The 23,430-nt window shown below is 38.1% G+C and overlaps 1 protein-coding gene and 1 non-coding gene across 4 annotated transcripts in view; both read left to right on the top strand.

Annotated features, from left to right (window-relative positions):
- Positions 1-23,430, top strand: part of FOCAD (focadhesin) — a 312,606-nt gene that overhangs the window by 22,887 nt on the left and 266,289 nt on the right. For all 3 annotated transcript variants that reach the window (XM_019034046.4, XM_063696326.1, XM_063696327.1), the window contains 3 exons: positions 8,127-8,215; positions 10,599-10,673; positions 13,169-13,323. In XM_019034046.4, the coding sequence (XP_018889591.3) occupies positions 8,159-8,215; positions 10,599-10,673; positions 13,169-13,323 (287 nt within the window). In that variant the 5' untranslated portion in view covers positions 8,127-8,158. The remainder of the gene's footprint in view (positions 1-8,126; positions 8,216-10,598; positions 10,674-13,168; positions 13,324-23,430) is intronic.
- MIR491 (microRNA mir-491) lies at positions 8,909-9,018 on the top strand. Its single transcript, NR_106409.3, has one exon. It is a non-coding gene; the product is annotated as a microRNA mir-491 (primary transcript).

Genomic DNA, 23,430 nt, shown 5'->3' with positions numbered 1-23,430 from the left:
GCAGTCTCTTCCACATCATATGGTTGCTGCTTTCTCTGATTATAATATTGACCAAGTGGCTCTGTCACACCACTGAGTTGCTATCTACTTCAGCTTGATTTTGAAATTATTGGCTAAGATAAAAGTATTTTCTACTCTGGGTTTAATTTTAATGTGTCTTAATGGTCTCTCTGAGAATATAATAACTAAAAATTACTGTTTTCTTACACCTGCTCTTTATTGTTGAAAACTTTCAATTTTTATGAATTTTTATGAATCATATACAGTTGACCCTTGAACAATTTGGGGTCTTGGGGTGCCAATCCCTCATGCAGTCAGAAACCTGTATGTAACTTTTTACTCCCCAAGAACTTAACTACCAATAGTCTTATGGATATTATAAACAGTTGATTCGTACACATTTTATGTATTATATACTGTGTTCTTACAACAAAGAAAGCTAGAGAAAAGAAATTAAGAAAATCATAAAGAAGAGAACTTTTCATTAAGTGGAAGTGGATCGTCATAAAGGTCTTCATCTTTACCTTTGTGTTGAGTAGGGTGAGGAGGAGGAAGAAAAGGGGAGGTTGGTCTTGCTGTCTCAGGAGTGCCAGAGGTGGAAGAAAAGCCACGTATAAGTGGACCTTTTCTCAAGGGTCAACTGTGGTTAAAAGGGTTCCAATTATCTTGTCCTGTTATTTTGGGAGTGTTGGTGGCAGTTGGATTTTTTAAGCCTTTGAAGCAAGAGCTGAGGCTAAGTGTGAGCAGGTGTCAGGATTTCATACAAGGTGATGAAACAATCGAGCTGCCTGATCTTAGAGAGGGTACATGGAAATACTTAGGGACTGGGAAGCAGTAGATGAGAAGCTAAGCAGCAGAAGAATGAGAAAGAGATCCATATTAGACAGTACAACAAGGTGGACATTTGAAAAGTATAGGCAGAATTTTCCCCCTCTTTTTTGAGGGACAGGGTCAGTCAGTTGGTGACTCTAGAATCCACCCTTGAGCCATAGTCTTGATAAATTTATAAAATCGGCTCAAAATTTATTGATAGTGCCCATCAGCTTTTCTATAAGCCGTCCACAACAAGTAATAAAAAAGATAAAAATTGTCAAAATATTTGTTTAAAAGTATGGTTTTAGGTTGATGGTTCCATAGCTTAATTTGTGGGAGGAAGAAACTAAGTAAATTCCATAACTGATAATTGGAATAGTTAATAAAATGTTAGAAAAAGGAAAGTCCTGGATTTTGCGTCTCTAAAACATAGAGCCCATTAATGTGAATGAAGTACTTATTTTTTTATCAGCCATTTTATCAGTGTGCTGATGATACTGCTCATGTAAACTAGCTTTAAGAATGTACTCTGGGCTGGATGTGGTGGCTCACACCTGTAGTAATCCCAGTGCTTTGGGAGGCTGAGGGTGGGAGCATCACTTGAGCCCAGGAGTTTGAGACCAGCCCGAGGAACAGAGGGAGTCCCCGTTGCTACAAAAAATTTTAAAAAAACTTTAGCCAGGCACGGTGGTGCATGCCTGTAGTCCCAGCTACTTGGAAGGCTGAGGATGGGCGGATCACTTGAGCCCTGGAGTTTGAGGCTGCAGTGATCTATGATTGTGTCACTGTACTCCAGCTTGAGTGACAGAGTGAGACCCTGTCTCTTGGGGGGGAAAAAAAAAATTCTGTTTAGCCCTGAGTTTCAGCCATATGACTGCCCTTGAGCCGTTCCTATATAGAAATTTGGTAGTAAAGAGTGCTCAAAGTCAAATGTCTGTCTTCGTGATCATTGGACCCTCCTCCTCCAACTACCTTGTATATCAGTTACTGTCTCTGCTGGGTTTTCATAATTGTTAGATTTCCTCTTGCTTTTAAGATTGTGTCCTTTATTTGAGGTTTGACATTAAGTACTTTTGTGTGATACATAGTTGTACATATCCTAGAGAAACTATTGAGAAAGTTGAAAACCCAAAGTGTTTTATCTACTGCTCTTTTATTAGTGCAATTGATAGATTAATTTTCTTGGAAGTATTCTTAGGGGCTGAACTACCTTGGCAGATAATGTGATAATTGCTTACATTAAACAACTGTTTTGATTCACTGGGAACTTAAAGACTTCATTAAAAATTCTCTTTCTGATTTAGGTTTAGACAGACAAAAAAGGCATATTGAAAGGTTGGAGATAAATCTTTGAAAATCAAACATGCATTTTTGTAGCGTGTGGTTTATGGATTATATTGTTACTGGTTTCCTTTTAGTAAAATGGCATGACAAGAAGTAATATATAAATTGTTTTTCCTTAATGTATAAAATACCCAAAGGAAATTGAGTTTAAAAATAAAGTAGACTGCTCTCCAGACTGGGTGACAAAGTGAAACCCTGTCTCTGTCTCTTAAAAAAAAAAAAAAAAAAAAGTAGGACACGTGCTACGCTTGCCAATGCTAGAGTGACCATGTGTACTGTTTTTTGAAATTCCCTAAGAGGATATGATGTTTTTATACCTAGAAAGGCCAATGTTTGTGATTAACCTTGAAATATAAGTCTTCAGCAAATGAAAGACACTTGCAATTTGTAGCCCAGTGATAGCAAATCAAGAATGATGTAAAGTCATATTGCAGGTTGGGTAGTGGTTTTGAGAATGCTTAATGGCCATTTGTTAGGAAAGGTAAAGTTACTATAGATTTAAAAAACATATTCATTCTCTGAGGTGTCACACTGAAATTAGGGCTGTCTTTTGTAATCTTTGGTATTTGTCATCTGTACTTAGGTAATTTTGTTAAAAACAACACTCTTTTTCCACAGTGGCCCACCTCCTGAAAACAAGGTTATCTTTTTGGATGGCTCAGCTTCTTCACTTCTATAATAAGCTATTAGCCTACCCAGCTGCTCACCTGGTCCCCAAAGACATACTGGAATTACAGCATTCTGGGCCTGGATCAGAGTGCATAGCCCCACATCTTCTTCTGTATAGTTCTATCACCATTGATATTTGAGTAATTATATTCTGTGACATATCAATAATCTTACCTGCTTCTGTGGATACTGTAAAGTCAGCCTTCTGTTGAGTTAGATTAGATCATCAGAAAACTCTGTACTTGGATCCCAGTAGCTGAGATTTTTTTTTTTTTTTTTTTTTTTTTTTGCTGAATAACATGTTACATTTTGCCTGTGGCTTTATCCAGGGTTTGCTTAAAAAGTAATATTACCGGGCATGGTGGCTCACACCTGTAATCGCAGCACTTTGGGAGGCCGAGATGGGCAGATCACCTGAGGTCAGGATTTTGAGACCAGCCTGGCCAACATGGTGAAACCCTGCCTCTACTAAAAATACAAAAAATTAGCCAGGCGTGGTGGCGGGCACCTGTAATCCCAGCTACTCTGGAGGCTGAGGCAGGAGAATTGATTGAACCCAGAGGTGGAGGCTGCAGTGAGCTGATATCACGCCATTTCACTCTAGCCTGGGCAACAAAAGTGTAACTCTGTCTCAAAAAAAAAAAAAAAAAGTAATATAACATTTCCTTTTGCTTTTGTTATTGAGAATATTGCATATTATATCACTCTATATTCCATTTATAAAGCCCAATGTGAGAAATTTCCTTCAGAGTTTAAGGTCACAAAAATGTTTGTTTTCGTTGATAAAGGATATTTTCTTACCTTTTAGATTATAAAAGAGGTATCATTTATTTTGTTTATTTACCCTAGCTGCCTGGGAGCACAGGGCCAAATTTGAATGTTAATTGTAGGAATTATGTCAAGAAATTTTGTAAATTAATTTAAAAATAGTTTTATGTACTGGGAGTTAGCAAACTATGGCCCACCCACTTCTTTTTGTAAATAAAGTTTGATCAGAACACAGCTATAGTCATTTATTTATGTATTGCCTATTGCTTTCATGCTACAATGGCAGACTTGAGTAGTTGCTCTCTGGCCCTTTACAGAAAAAAGATTTCTAGTCCTGATACAAATAGTTACATGTGGGTCAGACCAAAATGCAGTAACACTGAATATAAAGCAATATGATTACTGTTAGATGTAGCTAGTTGGAAGAGGCTTAACAGAGATGTGCTATGAAAGGAGTTTAATATTTAAGCAGTGGAAGCATATAGGAGACATTTTATGTGGGAGAGAAGAAATGAAATCCTGTAGGATTGAGCAGATTTTGAACATGTGGGACCATTTTGGAAACTGTTTTAGCTAGATTAGAATTACAGCAGTGAAAATGAAGTTGAATGGGTAAGACTGTTGATAGGAAGGCATAAAAGCTAGGCATCAGAATTTGCATTTAATCCAACAAACAATTGAAAACCCGCTATGAAAATTTCACAGGGAAATGATGTGATGGGAACAGCATTTCAGTACAGCTAATCTGACAGCAGTGTACTAACTCAGCATGGAGAGCCCCAAGACTAAGCAGTTACTGGAGTAAGCCTGCCATGAGGAACTAAGATGATGAGTGTAGAATGAAGAGGAATAGTAACCTCTGAGGTGCTGGAAAGAAGGAAGCCGATTTTGTGGCTGACTGGATTTAGAGAGTGGTGGTGAACGAAATTGTGAGAGGATAACTGGGGTAAAATGAACTGAAGTGACAGTTTTTTGAAAGGAAATATGTGTTTTGTTTTTGATGTCCCTAATTTCTGGTGTTTTAGAGCCTCCTAAGAGAAAGTATGGAAGCGTTTGGAGATCTGTGCGAGATGACGACTGATAGCTGTGGGAGAGTTTGTATGGAGGGACAACAGCACAAGGCAGAGTGGCTGGGGAGTGCCTCCAGGAAGGAAGATAGCACTCGAGGAGCAGAGTGGACAGAGGAACAGGAGGAGTCAGTAAAACAGTGTTTCCCAGTGTGTATCCCAGGACAGACTGATAGTATAGATGGTTAGCAGGTATTTCCATTGTTGCATGGCCAGATAGATTTGATAAATTCTGGGTTAAGCAAAGTTAAATAGACTTCTTGTATTAGACACTCTTATGTTCTTTAATAATATGCAACATTATTTATATCTCCACTACGATCTCTCCCTCCAAGTTTAGATTCCTGTATTCGACTTTCTACTAGACATTTCCCCTTGGGGTACCTGTGAGGCATCTAAAACTTAACTGTCCAAAATGGAATTCTTTGTCTTCCTCACAAAACTTGGTTCCCCATCTCAGGTGATGGCAGCTCTATCTTTTCTTTTTTAGTAAAAAAACGCCGTGGTAAGAAGTAACATAGAAATTATATTGTTCCATGTGTAAAATGGCCAAAGGAATTGAGATAAAAAATAAAGTTGCTCAAGCTGGGCATGGTGGCTCATGCCTATAATCCTAGCACTTTGGGAGGCCGAGGCGGGCGGATCACTTGAGGTCAGGAGTTCGAGACTAGCCTGGCCAACATGGTGAAACCTGTCTCTACTAAAAATACAAAAATTAGCTGAGCGTGGTGGTGGGCGCCTGTAATCCCAGCTACTCGGGAGGCTGAGGCAGGAGAATTGCTTGAACCTGGGAGGCGGAGGTTACAGTGAGCTGAGATCGCACCACTGCACTCCAGCCTGGGTGACAGAGTGAGACTCTGTCTCACAAAAAAAGAAAAAAAAAAGTTGTTCAGATTAAAAACCTTGGAGTCATCCTTGACTCCTTTCTCCTATATTCTTTTTTTTTTTTTTTTTGACAGAGTCTCACTCAGTCACCCAGCCTGGAGTGCAGTGGCACAACCTCGGCTTATTGCAACCTCCGCTTCCCGGGTTCAAGTGATTCTCCTATCCCAGCCTCCTGAGTAGCTGGGATTATAGGTGCACACCACCACATCTGGCTAATTTTTGTATTTTTAGTAGAGACAGGGTTTCACCATGTTGGCCAGGCTAGTCTCGAACTCCTGACTTCAGGTGATCTGCCTGCCTCAGCCTCCCAAAGTGCTGGGATTACAGGTGTGAGCCACCGTGCCTGGCCCTTTCTTCTGTGCTCTTATCCAATCCATTAGCAGCCACACTGGCTTTCCCTTCAAATATATCCAGAATCTGACCACTTGGTACCCCAAGTGATTCTATTGAAATCCTACTGCCTCTTTGTGCAGTAGCTTTCCATTTCACTCAGGATAAGTGTGTCAGTCCCTGTAATGGCCTACAAGGCCTTTTATGACCTGGCTTCTCATTGATCCTTTGACCTGATTTACCATTCTTTTCCTTCTTCACTCTGCTGCATGCACATCTCTTTATTCTTCCTAAGACAGGGCTTAAGCAATTTAAGAGCTTAGGCCTTTTTCCTGTGCCTGTGACACTCTTCCCCCTAGATATCTGTTTGGCTAATCTAACTTCCTTTCCTCCTTTAAGTCTGTTCACATGCCACCCTCTCTAGAAAAGACTGACCTGGACTACCATATTTAAAATGGAAGGTGTGCACTTCTCCCATTTCTCATCTCCTTTATTCTGCTTCACTTTTTTTTTATTAGCACTTACCATCTTCTAACATATTTTATGTATTATTTGTTTAAAAAATTATCTGCTGCTTTCTACTAGACTGTAAGCTCCATAAATGCAGAGATTTTTTGCCTATTTTGTTCACTGATATAACTCAAGCACCTAGAACTGTGCTGGACACACAATAGGCAACTAATAAGTATTTGTTAAATGAGTGAATGAATTTCAAGATAGAAATATATGTCCCCATAGAATCTTTCTTTCACCCATGGAGATATTTTTTTCCTGTGTTTCCCAGGGACACACTTTAGGAGACTCTGTTGTGAGTATTATGGAATTCAAAGGAGGAGAAAACTACAAGAAAGTTGTGATTGACACAATTGGGAAGTTAAAAAATTTTGACCTAGATTTAGATAGGAAAATAGTTTGCAATCTTAGAACAAGTTGTTTTAGTGTTGTGGAATGTCAAATTCAGGGAGGAAAGTTGGACATAGATGTTGAAGAAAAATACCAGGATAAATTACCCATTCAGGGAGTTTAGCTTTGGATAAAAGGGTGGAAAGTACAGATTGAGTATTCTTTATCTGAAATGCTCGGGACCAGAAGTGTTTTGGATTTGGATTTAAAAAAAAATTTTTTTTGGACTATTTGCATATACTTTAAACCGGTTGAAAATCCAATCTGAAAATCCAAAGTGCTCCAATGAGCGTTTCCTTTGAGTGTCACGTCAGTGCTCAAAAACTTTCAGATTTTGTAACATTTTGAATTTTGTATTTTCAGATTAGGGTTGCTCAACCTGTAGTTAGAAAAGGCTGCTAGTTCATTACAATATGCTTTGTTTTTTGAGATCAAGGGAACTTGGTTTTTCTGCTTGTTATAAGTTAATCTAGGGCTGTTTATTGACATAAATTTTAATTTTAATTATATTATAAAAGTAGGTGACCTAGAGGACCCTGTTTTTCAAAGTAATGTAATTGATAGGTTCAGTGCTTCATGGAAATGGGATAAATTGGGATCCTTAGGAAATCCTCTTATTAGTTCCATGGTCCTGCTTTACCACCTGCCTTCCCCATCCTTTTGCGTGCTTGCCTGCCTGCCTGCCTGCCTGCCTGTCTTCCTTCCTTCCTTCCTTCTTTCCTCTCTCTTTCTCTCTTTCGCTTTTCTTTTCTTGTGAGCCCAGTAGGAATGATAAGTGAGATATAAATATTAAAAGTTGGTGCTAATTGTTTGCTTGTTCCTCCTTTAGGAAACAAACAGTCTGTTTTAACGTGCGAACTTCTAGGTCTTTTCTATACTTCTTGAAAAAAGTTCACCTGGGCTTCACACTTGTCACTAGCAGTTGGATTAGTGCTTAGATGAAAGCTTGTGCCAAAGTGAGGCATAGATGAAGTAATTTTATGACTGTTTGACTCTTTCTCCCTTATAAGTTTTGATCCACAAAAGAATTAATTTCTATTTCAAATGTGTGGTTGAACTTTTGGATGTTTTTTTCATTTCCGTAGTGCAAATTCATCTTTTTTCAGGATTAGCTCTCATGGGAAAAACCAAGAGCTGTTGGGCATTTTTAGTTTATTTATCAATCATGACATTTGAGTGCTGGATGACAATGAAGTTATGCCAAGGATTACTCTGCAGAGCCCTGTGCTTTATTTCCATTGTTGTCTTTGGAATGGATTACATTCACATTATTTGAGGAATAATTAATTGGAGCCCCAATTCAGACCAGTTGGAAGACTAACAAATATTCTTTTGTTTTGGTTACAGAAGCTGCCCACATACATGTAAGAGAAGCAAAAATGTCAGATGATATCAGGAAAAGGTTTGAATTTCCAAATTCTCTTATCCAATCACAGGTAATTTTGTTTGTTTATTTTTGCTCATGGTAACAAATAAACCTGTTCTGTGGATTGTTAACTGAACTTTATATATTTAATATTAAGTATTTTATTCTACATGTAGAGATTTATATTATTTTATGAAACAACTTTAAATATGTATTTAATTTGAAAATATATATTTGACATAGGAAAGCAAATATTTGAAATTGATCAATCTCAGCTTCTGTTTATATATCATACTTTTCTTCCTAGAGATAATAAAACCTTGATTAACTAGTAGGCCCCTGAATATGTTTGTTTGTTTGTTTTTGGCCTATAATTATTGGGAACAGAGGTAAACAGTTATATGTCCAAACAGTATGAGGGATTAATATTTAAGAAGACATATCCTACCCCTTATATAGATTTTTATAATAATGACATTTAGTAAGTAAAATATCCTGGATTAAAAAATTTGATATATCTACTAAGATAGAAGATTGTGATAACTTTAAAGAGCTTTTCAATAATTAAATAGTTAAAACAAAGATGGCTTTCTGGGTAGCCTTTAGCTAACTAGAAACATTCTGGTTAATCAAGGTATCATAATAGCTTATTGTCTTTTCTTGTGAGAGTAAAGCTAACAGACCAGCAGAAGCCATCTTGAAGACTTAACAACGTACAGCACCTTGGATACTTTCAACAATTAACTTCGGAGATGTCTGCTGTGGGAATTGACTTAGCTGGGTAGTGGGGAACCCTTCCATGAGGAGTAGAACACTCCTTATGCAAGATTCCCTTCTACCTGGCTGGGTTGGAGTCATATCCTGCAGGTCCTTACCATGAAGAAGAAGATGAAGGCTTGGAGGATACTATTCACAGTTTTATTTTTCTGTGCCTGGAGTCTCTTTGTTAGCATAGATAATCAATAAATGCCCATAGGTGTTACTGTTAAATTAGGTGAAAAAAATATATATATATTTATATTGTTTAGTGTAGGATGGCTATTTGAATTCTGTTATAGAACACTTAAGTAGCAATGTAGGCTGATTTATCCTTGGGTTTTGTATTTTAAAAAATCAGTTTAGGCTAGTATCTCTGATTTGTTAGAAGATGAAGTGAAAAGTATATTAGATAAATTGAACCTGGTGGGGAATGGGGAATTAAGCTTCTCTTCTTTTAGTTCTTTTTCTAGATATGAACTATAGCTTTTTCTTTGTCCCTATTGTGTTTCATATTAGTTTTATTAGGTTCTTGTGATTGTGTCCTGTCCTTTGCAAATATTTCTTATTGTTCTTCTGTAACCACTGCTCGATGTTAGCACCATATTTCATTGATTCACACACTTTTTTTCAGATTTTAACATCTTTGAAATTGGATTGCCTCTAGTAATTGATGGCAGCAGTTGAGATACAGTTGGTATTGCCTGCACATTTGTGAACTTGGGCATGATTTTCTACACGAGTCTAAAAGAACTCTTGTGTGACTATAAAATCAAAATTCTAACTTATAAGAAGCACTGTATATCATAGACTAATTGGCAGCCTTTTTTCTTTCTTAGTGGTACACAGTATAATGGTGCAACTTGCAATTCCTGGTCAGTTCCATTCAATGAAATATGGTATATTTTGTAAAACAAGAGCTCAACCTATCCATGGGTGCTCAGTTCTTATTACTATTCCTTTTACTAGGAGATAAGAGACAGTAAGTTGGACTAAACTTAATATTCATGTAAATGAGTGACTTATATCACAAAACTAGACCACAAGCACCACGGTCTTAAATCAGTTCCAATGTGTGAAATACAAAGAGAAAAATGAGGAAGGAGTGGGTGCTGTGTTTTTATTTGAGCTGTTCTGGAGACTTTGCAGGACTGACAGTTATTCACAGCTATACCGTAATTTGGTCCCAAGTGCAGGATGGACAGTTGTTGCAATAGTGAAGTTTTTTCCAACCCGTACACAGAATGGCAATGATTGTTGCTAGCCTATTGGCTCTAAGACATATTCTTCATATTCATTAACAGTGTGATGAAGCATGATGGATTTCGTTTCAGTGCAAAGATGATTTTAAAAACTATGGGCTTTCTCATTCATGTTTTAATGGAGTAAGCAATCTCAAGTTATCTTCTGATACTGACAGCAATTTGAACCAAAAATCTGGCAGTTTTCTTAACCTCTATGCACTATAGTTGCTTATTGGTAACCTGGGATAGATATGCCTACCTTGAGGGCTATTCTGAAGATTAGAAATTGTGCATGTGGAGTGCCTAATTCAATGCCTTCTACATAGCACACACTTAGTTAATGGGAATTTTACTTAATCCTAATTGACTGCCTGGCATACTCATATCAACTAGTATTGATATTTGGAAAGAACTTCTAAGGGACTGTGTTCATTAATTTTATTTCTTTTTAAGGCTGTGGGTCATCTTATTGCTGCAGTCCTAAAGGAAAATGGTTTTTCAGAAAAGATTCACCAATCTACAAATCAGGTCTGTGTTTAACTTTATGCTTTAATTCTCTTCAGATAAGATTGCTACTAGCTGGATCACATATGCACCTGTCTTGTTTCCCTGATAGTTCAGATCACAGTAGAAATGCTTTTGAACTGTGAGAACTTCATTGCCTTTTTTGTTTATTTGTTTGCTTTTTTAATATATAGCAATAAAAAAGTTTTAAATTGATTAAAACACTCTAGGAATGAGACATGGAGTGAAGGGCTGGAGAGGAGTATTCTTATGACTATTAATGAAAAATAATATGGGTGGAATGAGAGAAAGCATGCTTTAGAGAAGATTGATAGAGTTACCTCTGAGGGAATTATTTTGGTAATGAAGAGAATGAACAGAGTGGCTCTGTTTGGATGTAGATTTCTCGTGCTTCAGCTCAGCCCCAGCTGTGAGTTCTTAGTTGGAAAGGTCATACAGTGACAGTCAAAGCTGAAAAATTCCATCTTACACAAACAGCAGGTGAATGCTCAGAGTTGAAGCAATGCCAGCTTACTGAGATACACCACTTGGGGTTTGGTTGATCAGTGTTGTGTGTTTTGACCTGCTAGTTGGGAAACTCTTCTTAAGAGAGGTGTTCTCAGGTGTCCTCTATAGGGAACATAAGTGATGGAAATAAGATTTTTTTTTTCACAGAAGAAATAAATTGATTTCCTTTGTCTCACATTCTTTTTGATTAGCTGCTCCAAGTTACATTTCTTCATTGCTTCTGCAGACATGTTGAAGTAAGTGTAGGACACACTTCACTAATTGGCATTTTTCTGGTGTTTGCATGTAGTCATATAAATTAGGTTTTCTGAGAACTCTGATCCTAATCCTGCCTATAATCACATTGTGTACTTTGAGAAGATCTAGTGATTTTACTTAAACTGCCAGGATTTATTGAATGCCAAATCCCTGTAACTGTTTCCTCTTCTACTAAAAATGAATGCTTACACAGTCTTACCTGAGGCAGCAGTTTATTTATTTGTTTGTTTTGTTTTTCCGGTGTAATAATAGAGTGATGACATTTAGAACCTTTTGATATTGTCAGTACAGCTGAACACAGTGTCCTTCTGAATAAAAGGAGAAGTGGAATGTAAATATTTCCTTCCTGTAGTGATTGTTAACTGTATTGTTATTTTAATAGTGGGATGCTAAGATAGAAAAGATTCTTAGCCAGCTACAGAGGGAAAGTGGGTACAAAATGATGTTGATTTTCTTTTCTTTTTTTTTTGAGACAGAGTCTGGCTCTGTCGCCCAGCCTGGAGTGCAGTGGCGCGATCTCAGCTCACTGCAACTTCCGCCTCCTGGGTTCAAGCAGTTCTCATATCTCAGCCTCCCGAGTAGCTGGGACTACAGGTGTGTGCCACCACGCCCATCCAGTTTTTTGTATTTTTAGTAGAGACTGGGTTTCACCATGTTGGCCAGGCTGGTCTCGAACTTCTGACCTCAGTTGATCCACCCGCCTTGGCCTCCCAAAGTGTTGGGATTACAGGCATGAGCCACAGTGCCTGGCCTTGATTTTCATTCTTTTATTAATAGTTATTCTTTGGGAGCCGGGATATTAATTTTCCCCAAATTATATATTTCCCTAATAAGTTGCATCAGGAAAAAGGAAAAATTGCTTCATTATTTGTTCTTTTTTTTTTTAATACAACTGTGTTTAAGTCTAAATGGACTTTATCCGCAATATAGTCATATAGGTTTATTGTTAGTAGTGAACCATTTTGGTGGTCCTGGATTCCTGAGAAAGTTATAAAAGCTAGAACCCCTACTTTGATAGGGTATTCTAAAATGAAAACTTATATTTACTTATATGTCCTTCTCATGCTCTTCTATCAGTGAAGACAGAGTCACAGTGTGAGGGGGGAAAGTCACAGTTTGTTTCTTGGGCAAACAGTTTTCCTAGGCTTTTTTTTTTTTGGTAGCCATGGAATGAGCAGCTTGCTGGTGGCCTGTCCTACTTCTCTCTTTATATCTGGGCCCACGTTAGACTTCAAGAAATTGTGGCAGGGGCATTGTGGGTGGTGGTAAGGTGCATGTAGGTGATAGAGGTTGGTAGTAGGAGAGAAGGAACATCTTCTGAAAATAACTGTTATTGTCATTGAAGGCTTATGGCATAAATAGTATTTGGAGTTCAGCTTAGGCTAGCTGATATACTATTAGTGTCTGGTTAAATTGTTTGGTTAGAGCAATGTGCTAGAGCCAAGTTTTAGCTTTGTTGTGTTGCTTGAACTCGGGTCATACCTCTGCCTGCAGCCAGCCTTGTTTTATAGCCATGATACCAGGTGAGAGAGAGTTGCTGTATCAAAACACATCCATTACCTCTCTTGGAAAATTGACTTCATTTTATTCTAGGAACAGAGTGACAACAGCATCATCTTTATAAAGGAAAGCTAGCCTACTGTGAACAAATTACTCATTGATGAATGACCAAAGGTGTGTGTGTGTGTTTGCTGCTCATCAGAATTGTCTTCTAATCACTGGTTTGGTTTCAGACTCCTGCTTTGAACTTGCTGTGGGAGAAGTGTTGCAGTGACAATGTAGTGGTTCGAACAGCCTGCTGTGAAGGTCTGGTGGCACTCGTTGCTCAGGATCATGCAGAGTTCAGCTATGTTCTCAATGGGATACTCAACTTGATTCCATCAACCAGGTACTTTTTCTTCAGTGTTTGGTCAGTTAATGATTTGAGTTTTTAGGAAAAAAAATTCACTAAATCCCTATTAAGAGTCAGCATTCATCCTACTTGCCAGTTGTTTTTCTTGCTCTTAAAATGTCATGAGTTGCTGTTTCATATATGAAAAGATCATGCTAATTTAAACCCTATAGTTTCAGAATTTGTGGTCATTTGCGGTACTTAAGTTTTGGGGCTCTACTTAAATTTGTCGTTGCCCTTTTTAAGAAGAAAATAGCTAAACAGTTTATAATTCAAAAATGTAATGCAGATTCCTGACATTTTAAGAAAGAAGGTTGTCCATAAGCAATGCTTCTTCCACAGTGGTATAGTTTATACATTGTAGTGGCATTACTTGGCCAGGCCTTGGCATTAGTGTATTAGAAAATAATGGCATTTATTTCTCAAATATTTTGTGATTTAGGGATGTCTTCCCCTGATTTTTCAAAGTTAATAATGTTTTGTTCTTTGAATTTGTTTGGTATGACCGTATTTAGTCCATTTACAGACTGAGGTAATAGGACAATAAGGAATAAGAGGGTTCCATTCAGAAATGGTCAAACAGGACCATGTTTGAACCAGTGAGCCTCTGTTATAAAATACTCCCTGAAAAAGAGTTGTTACTCTTTGCTTCAAGAAATTGTCTCGATCTATATGTCCTAATTTTTGACTACTTCAAATCATTTGGGCTTTTGCCCCCTTCCCTCACCTCTCACCAAGCCTCCCTCCTCCTCGGTGGAGCTACTTGTTTTTCCAGTGTTTTTCACTCACCTTTATTATAGTATCATCGGGCTGAGTACTTAATTTTTTTCCCTGCCTTCAGTGGAGATGGAGTACAGCTGTAATTATCAATTTGTGGAAGCATGCCGGATGCAGTGGGTCACGCCTGTAATCCTAGCACTTTGGGAGGCTGAGGCGGGCGGATCACCTGAGGTCAGGAGTTCGAGACCAGCCTGGCCAACATGATGAGACTGTGTCTCTACTAAAAATACAAAAATTAGCTGGGCGTGGTGATGCGTGCCTGTAATCCCAGCTACTCAGGAGACTAAGGCATGAGAATCACTTGAACCCAGGAGGTGGAGGTTGCAGTGAACTGAGATTATACCACTGCACTCCAGCCTGGGTGACAGAGTGAAATTCCATCTTAACAACAACAACAAAAATTTGTGGAAAGATTCCTGGGCTTGAAGTTGATTAGGTTAAATAACCCCTAGCCTTTTAACCTTTCTTTATAAATCGTTTCTTGTTTCCTTAGATCATTTCTTTGTGTCTTTTTGGCACCTTGGTCTTAATTTTGCCCTGTCCTGCCCTGCCCTCCCCTCCCCTCCCCTTCCTCCCCCCTCCCCTCCCCTTCCTCTCCCCTCCCCTTCCTCTCCCTTCCCCTCCCCTCCCCTCTTTTTCCTCCCCTCCCCTCCCTCCCTGCCTGCCTCCCTCCCTCCCTCCCTCCCTTCCTTCCTTCTTTCCTTCCTTCCTTCCTTCCTTCCTTCCTTCCTTCCTTCCTTCCTTCCTTCCTTCTTTCCTTCTCCCTCTCTCTCTCTTTCTCTCTTTCTTTCTCTGTTTCCTTTCTGACTGGGTCTTGCTATGCTGCCCGGGCATTATTATAGCTCACTGAAGCCTCAAACTCCTGGGCTCAAGTAGTCCTCCCACCTCAGCCTCCTAAGTAGCTGGGACTACAAATGTGTGCCAGCATGCCTGGCTTGGTTTTTGTTTTCCTTTTGCAGTCTGTGGTTGCAAAAGGAAAAGCCCTTCCCAAACTAGATCCAGCCTTCTGTTCAAGTTGTGTTTCCCCCCATGAACCCTCTTCTCTAGACATCCACAACTCTTCAGTCTTCCTGAGCCCTTGTGTGTGTTCCACACCAGCATGGCATGCTCTTTCCCCTTCTCTGTCTGACATCATCTTTGTTATCCTTTCAGGCTGTGCTCAGATGTCCTCTTTCCTGTCCAGACACTTCCCACTTCTCTGCTGCGCTACTTGTTGTTTCACAATATGTGCCTATGTGTGTTATTTTTAAACCTGTATTTTGGTATCTGGCACACTCTCTGACGCTTAGTAGATGCCCAGATATTTCTAAATAAGTGAAGGTTTGATCATGACTGAAAAGTTACTACTTTCTCTCTTTCTGTTTCTACGTGCATTCACATACACACATATAAACACAAAAATTTTAGAATAATTCTATTGTATACCAATTAAAAAAGTAGTTTTGAGGAGAATTTTGAAAAGTTAAGATTTTTATGTGTCTCTTTTTTTCTCATTTATTGGTTGATCTTATGCAAGCCACCTAGATTTTACCTTACCTTTTTTATTTGTGAAATACAGGTATGGTATTTTTTGCCCCCCACCCCACATGTTTTCAAATGCCTTAAAAATCTGCAAATGTAAAATGTAATTGCATTGTGTAGTTGTACTATTTATATTCAAAAGTTAAAGTATCAGCAGCTCATGGGGCCAATGTAGTATCTTCTGTGTATTTGAGGTGTAATTAGAGCAGGTTAGATTATACCTTTAATTCTAGAAGATAATCTTAGAAAATTATGCTGGTGTGAGGTATCATTCACACATCAGTATTAATTCTTCATCCCTATTGTAAAGTGCAAAGTATAAGCTTTGCAGATAGTGAATTATCCTGTCATCTCTGCATATTATAATTTGTGGGTAACCTTGGTTATTTTTAAATTTAAAAATGTGTTTTTTGGGTGAGGTGCGGTGACTCATGCCTGTAATCCCAACACTTTGGCAGGCCGAGGCAGGCGAATCACTTGAGGTCAGGAGTTCGAGACCAGCCTGGCCAACATGGTGAAACCCTATGTCTACTAAAAATACAAAAATTAGCCAGGTGTGGTGACTTATGCCTGTAATCCCAGCTACTCGGGAGGCTGAGGCAGGAGAGTCACTCGAACCTGGGAGGCGGATCTTGCAGCGAGCTGAAGCTGAAATTGCACCACTGCACTCCAGCCTGGGTGACAGAGCGAGACTTGGTCTCAAAAGAGAAAAAAAGTGTGTTTTTTTGAATAGATAATATATTCACATTGGATATTTTAGGCAAAGCCTCTGTTCTATCCCAGTATCTGTGTTTTTTCCCCCCTGTGGAAGACAAACTGTTAGTAGGTCTTATTATATTCTATGTAATATATAATAGAAAATTTGTGTGTATGTGTATTTACATGTATATTTTCCTTCCTTAACAGAAATAGTAGCCTATTACATAGTATTCTTTAGTTTGCATTTTCAGTGAAAAAATATATCTTGGAGCTTGTATTAGGCTGTTCTTGCATTGCTATAAAGAAATACCTAAGGCTGGGTAATTTATAAAGAAAAGTGGTTTATTTTGGCTTACGGTTCTACAGGCTGTACAGGAAGCATGGTGCCAGTATCTGCTTCTGGCAAGGGCTTCAGGAAGCTTACAGTCATGGTGGAAGGCAAAGAGGGAGCAGGCATGTCACATGGCAAGAGCCAGGAGCAAGAGAGAGAGGAGGAGGTCCAAGATTCTTTTAAATAACCAGATCTCACGTGAACTAACTGAGCAAGAACTCACTTGTCACCAAGGGGATGGTAGTAAATCATTCATAAGGGATCTGCCCCCGTGATTCAGTCACCCCCTACCAGGCCTCATCTCCAACATTTAGAATCATATGTCAACATAAGATTTGGAGGGGACAAACATCCAAACCATTTCAGAACTCATTCTATAAAATATATAAACAGCTTTCTATTTTTTTTCTAGCTGCATAATATTCCATTGTGTGGATGAGCCATAATTTATCAATTTCCTATTATTTCTAATCTTTTACAATAGATAGTGTTTCAGTCATTAATCTTATACATATAGGTGGCCATAAATTTTTAAGGTTCTTTGGCTATTTGACCAACATGTGGAAGAAAGCCTTGAATTTTATAATAAGCAAATATAGGAGTTTTAACAGTGGAAGGATGCTGGACATTTTAAACAAAATTTCTTATCTGAGAATGTTCATATTGTCTAAATTGTCATCCACAGGGAGATATAGACAGAATAGATGCTGAAGCTAACCAATTTAATTTTTGAATCAATTTGATCATAAAATATATAAGTGCTAAGTTTTCCTTATTGTTGCCAGTGGATATAATAATTATTTTTATGTCAGAAAACATATTTTTCTTCATTTGCTTTATTTCAAGTAGCAGAACTTTGTGGTGTGTAGTGAATACGAAGACTATACTTTGTACCGTTTATGTTTACAAAAAAAAAAAACCCCAACAAAATGAGAATCCATTTTAAGAAACAAGCTAATTAAAAACAAGACACTCAAATAGCCTCCTCCTCCAAAATGAACCTCAGGGAATCTTCTGAGACAGAAAACCATCTGTGTCTTTGGGACTTAAAGGCAAGAATGGGCCAGGCGTGGTGGCTCATGCCCGTAATCCCAGCACTTTGGGAGGCTGAGGCAGGTGCATCGCTTGAGGTCAGGAGTTGGAGACCAGCTTGGCCAACAAAGTGTAACCCCATCTCTACTAAAAATACAAAAAAAATTAACTGGGCTTGGTGACACATGCCTATAGTCCCAGCTACTCAGGAGGCTGAGGCAGGCAAATTGCTTGAACCTGGAAGCAGAGGTAGCATTGAGCCAAGATCGCACTACTGCACTCCAGCCTGGACAGCAGAGTGAGACTCCATCTCAATCAATCAATCAATCACTCAATCAATCAATAAAATGCAGGGAATGACTTTGGGTGAGACAGTTTGGGTCTTCAGTTTCCATTATTTAAATTTCTACTTGTCTCTGACTTCTCTTTAATTAGAGGTTTATTGGAATCTAAAGGCACTTTGGGAACTGAGACACACCATGATTGCTTATCTTTGCTTTAGAAAAATGATTCTAAAATTTTATCTTTCCATCTTGCCTATTTATCTTCTAGCCTACTATCCTTCAGGAACTGAGAAAGAGAGAGGGGGGTGGATAGAAAAAGCCAATAGTGAGAAACAGCCTTCTATAGAATAGATGTTTAGAGAATGTAGCTTATTGAATTTTTTCAGCATTTAGAGCAGATTTTGAAAGCGTGAAAGAAAGATGGAAGGAAAAGTAGATGTGCCCATGTCTTCCAGCCTTATAACTTGCTCCTTCATCCTTTGTAAGTCTAGTCTATAAAATTCCTTTGGAACACGTATGGAAGCCCCCCTCCCACCTGAATCCAAGCCCACAATTTGAGAAACAGTGGCTTAGAGCAGGTTACATTGTATAGTCTAACTTTGAAAAAGACTTGACATTTGCAATGATCTGGTTGTCTAAACTTCAGGGAGTGGCTGGGAAAGGGTCTGGCTGTGCTTGAGAGACTGTTCTCTTCAAAGGAATAGTTTCATGTCCTAGAGTGTTCTCTGTTCAAAGCTGAGGCAACATGAAACAATTGTAAACTCGTTTTTATAGCTTCTGTAAACAAAGAAATGGATTTAAGAGCTCTAAAATGTTCTTTTCATCAGTAAGGAAATTTGAAAAAAAATTATTCCCTAGGGAGGGTGAAGGAAAGAAGGGGACCACAAAAGAAACACAGTAAGGAAATCATTATCACCAGTCGAATGTGAATTTTGAAATGAAATGAAACTGAAAATAAAGTGAAAGATATATAGTAGCATATAGTTTTGTACACCTTTCAGGAATTGTTTTGAGTTTAGATTGTTTTTGGTTTTGTTTGTTTTTGTCTTTACATTGATTGTATCCTGGAATAGAGTCCCAAACCATTTTTCTTTCCTTAGAATTTTTTTCCCCTTAACTGTGCTGGCTTCTAGAAGGCTCATGCAACCATTGTTACAGTTGCTTAGTAACAGGATTGTGAATAAAAAATCTTGCTCTCCTGCAGAACCAGGTATTCAGTTTTGATACTGAGGTGTCATGACAGCCTGTAATTTCAGCTCAACTGCTTCCCCCATTTCTTGTCTTAATGTGCTTGGTAAGAAGGTTATACTCTGGATAAACTAGACTAGCACTTGATTTGTATGCCTTTTGTGCTCTCAGACAGGGAAGGGACCTGCATTCGAGGTATTTGGGAATATAAAGTGTATTAAAGTGTATTTTCTGAGACTTCTAAAGTCTACCTTTTAATGAAATTTAGCATAGGATATTAAAAATTCTTGTAGTGGGTCCTAAGTAAAGCTGTTGGATTCAGTGAGTCTTTGATCATGGGTTGATGAAGGTTCAGTGGTTAAAAATGATTTTGAGAATCATTTGGAGTTAAGATTTAGGATGATTTATGGAGAAAATTCTTGTCTCTCAGGGTCTTCTCTTTTATTGATGACCCTGTTCCTTGGGAAACTTAATTGCTTTGTTATGTAGGAAATGGCTAGCAACTATATTCATATCTTGTTACATTATTGAAGCTTTTCTGTATTATTTAGCTTCTTTCTCTTTATTTTATTTGGCAGGAGAAGAAGAACCAAGGAAGGATGCCTTTATGAGGTTTCCTCCAAGGTTTAGGGAAGACAGCACATTTTAATCTGCAGCTGGGGTGTCAGAGCATTACTATCTGAATTTGATGTGGTTTCAAGGTTTATATTTATATTGATATTATGGCTTATTTAACTCTTATTAGAGAGTGACAGAGTTGCTAGTCCATGTCTGTTTCCCATCTTGTCTTTTAAATATTCCTTTTAAGCTTATTAGCTTGTTTCTAGATGTTCTCCTTCCTTTTGTTCCCCAATCCTTTTTTTCCCCCTTGAAAATCCCAGAATTTCTCTCAACTTTCAGTTCCTAATCAGAAAAGTGGTTCCAGCCACTTTTCTGATCTAGCACATTCTGCCCTATTTCTTTTTAAGTTAGTTGATCTGGTTGAAGGCTTTGTCACAAAATCTTCCATTGTAGAGTCATGTATTTATGCTAAGATGTTTCTAGGTGATTTAAGAACAGTGGCTACTGAACACATGTTACTTTTATAATGGAAAAATGCTTCAGAAGAAATCAGGCCATTTTTGGTACATGGAAGACAAATGAGTGCACAGAACTTTGTTAGGCAAAAGCTCAGTAACATTACATCTCTTAGATTTTATTTTAAAGAAGCATTTTTTTGGTCATTAATTTAAGCATGGAGTTCTCAGAGCTGTTTATTTTGTCCTTGTCTTCTTGTCTCTGTTTATCTCTTTCATATAGTTTTATAGTTTTCTCATATAGTTTTATAATGAATTTAGACAATGATTTGATTATTTTTCTAGTGTTTATCATTCTCTTGTTTGCTGATGACTTACTATGCTTAAGACTGATGAATTATCTTGTTCAGGGATCTGAAATCCTTTCCAGTTAAAAAGGGACTTGGCCACATTTGTTCCCATGACACCTAGGGATGCATCCCTCTTGGGATGTTATGTCATTCTCTTCAACCCAAACCCAAAACCTTTTAATTCTACCCCTGGTCAAATATGGGTACAGTCTTGTACCTCATGTTTGGTATATTTTGAAAGCAAAGTATCAAGCATTATTTGTAGTCTTTGAAAAAGAGACCCAGCATACATGAGCAGTGTTTAGTGTTGTAATGAAATAATTCCCAAACAAAGGGAATCTGATACATGTTATTCATATACACAGTAGTAATTATGCCATATTAACCTAGCAAAAAGCAATCTGCCTGAGTGTTTTCTAGTTAGTGTAGTTGGTAGAGCTTGACTAAAAATTAAAAAAAAATTTTTTTTGAATCTTCAACATCATAATTGACCCATACTCCCTCTCATTATAGGCTAACTATCCCCTGTCTAAAATGCTTGGGACCAGAAGTGTTTCAGATTTTATATTTTTTGGATTTTGGGATATTTGCGTATATATAAAGAGATATCTTGGATAGACCCAAGTCTAAACACAAAATTCATTTATATTTCATGTACACCTTATACAGATAGCCTGAAGGTAATTTTGTACAATATTTTAAATAACTTTGTGCATGAAACAAAGTTTTAATTGTATTTTGTCTGTAGCCTGTCACATGGCTTCAGGTGTGGAATTTTCAACTTGTGGTGTCACATCAATGCTCACAAAATTTAGGATTTTGGAGCATTTAGGATTTTGGATTTTTTGATTAGGGATTCTTAGTCTGTATGAGATGTGGGTCTTGGCTCTTATGCCTAGTGAAAATTGTGGCACCTTTTTGCATTGTCTCTTGCTACTGTGCTTGTGGCTTAGTTTTGAAGTTTCCTTTGCTCTCTTTAAGGGTTCTTGAGTAAATTCATCTTTTCCTGGCACCTGCCCAAGAAAGGACTTATTCCAGCTGATCTTTATTGTAGACTTTTGGCAGCAGTTTCCTGTGTGGATTAGGTCTCTTTGGGCTACCAGTTACAGAAATCCACTCGAACTAGTGTGAGCAAAAATGGATTAATTTTTTGGATAAAGGAGTATGTATCTCATAGGACCCAAGAATAAATATGCACCTAGGCCTCAGAAACAAATGGGATATAAACTGTGTGTTTTGTTCTTCTTTCTTCCTGCAGACTTTCTCTGCCTCCTAGTTCACAGGGCACCACCTGCCCCTGGCTTAACATCTCTTGTATATGAGGCAGCCAGACTGAGATTGGAATTTCCTGGCCACAATTACAGACTTCCAATGGTGGGACCTGGAGCTGGATCAGTCAGCTCTGCCAAGTATTAGTTTTCTAGGGCTACTCTAACACAAGATGGTAAACTTCGTGGCTTAAGACAACAGAAATTTATTATTTCATGATTTCATGATGCCTTGCAGCCAAAAACCAAGGTGTCAGCAGGACTGGTTCCTTCTGGAGGCTCTGTGGGGGAATCTGTTCTATGCCTCTCTACTAGCTTCTGGTGGTTGATTGAAACCTTTGACATTCCTTGCCTTGTGGCCTTGTAACTTCAGTCTCTGCCTCTGTATGCTCATGGCTGACTTATCTGTATATCTCTTTGTCTCCAATACAGTATCCCTGTACTTTCTCTATAAGGATACCGGTTATTGGATTTACAACCCACCTAGGATGATCTCATCCCAAGATACTTAATTTAATTATGTCTACAAAGACCCTATTTCCATATAAGGTCACATTCATAGGTACTGGGGGTTGGGATTTAGATGTATCTTTTTGGGGGACACAATTTAACTTTCTACTCACTGTGTCTTCATTGTGTGAGCATATGTGTGCTAGGATCACTTATACAGTAACCATATGAATGCAGAGGGTGTGGTAATTTCCAAAACAGAGAGGAGACTGGAATGCTATTCCTGAGGAGTCCTCTGCACTGGAACTGAATTTGGAGGAGAGCCACATGGAAATAGGTATTTCTCAGCCGTTCAGCTCTAGCTTTGAAACATAATTGTGCTTAAATACAAGTGACTAATACTAGATCTATGTTGCTCAGACAGGGATAGAAGGAGGAGAGATTGAGTGAATGGAGAATCAGTGTCAAATATAATTGTTTAATTGTGGTGGTGGGATACTGCCTTGACTTCCCCCACCTCCCAGAATATTTTCTTTAAATTATAAATTATCTCTCTAAACAGCAATAATAATAGAAACAACCACTGCTTTGTTTTCTAGGGGAAGAGGGTTAAGGAAGAAAACTAGCCTTTCTTGAATATAAACTGTGTGCCCTGCCTTGTGCTTTAGAGCTTTACCTAAAATTCCCCACTTAAGTCTCAAAACAACCCTGGGAGTTTGGGGGAGACTTTTTCTTAGGTGGGATTGTGTTCTTTTCTCAGGAGGACATAGTATCTGATTGTTTTCATTTTTGATGATGTTAGCAGCTGTTGATGCTCAGTGACTAGATCCATTAATTCATTAGGGATTTCAAATGGTGACATTCTAATTCTATGTTTTTTTTCTTCACTTATTACCTGAAATACTTCTATAAAGAGAATCTTCCCCATATCTACACCCAGAGGTATAATTTATATAGAAAAGGCAGGATATATATGTAATTCTTTTATTTACTAAATTCCAAAATAATGGTTTTTTAAAGCATCCTTTCAGTGGTGACCAGTTACATTTTCTTATAAAATAATTATAATGAGCTTATGGATTTAAACATACTTGATGTATTTCAGTCCTCTTCTCCTCTATTTTTAAGGCTGTTTTTGGATCCACTCTTTAGAAGCAGCTTGAGAGAGGAGGGCGGAATTTACAA

Source organism: Gorilla gorilla, chromosome 13 (assembly GCF_029281585.2).
Source record: "Gorilla gorilla gorilla isolate KB3781 chromosome 13, NHGRI_mGorGor1-v2.1_pri, whole genome shotgun sequence".
Taxonomy (NCBI): Eukaryota; Metazoa; Chordata; class Mammalia; order Primates; family Hominidae; genus Gorilla; species Gorilla gorilla.
Note: the sequence above shows the minus strand (reverse complement) of the source record. Positions and strands in the feature narration are given on the sequence as shown.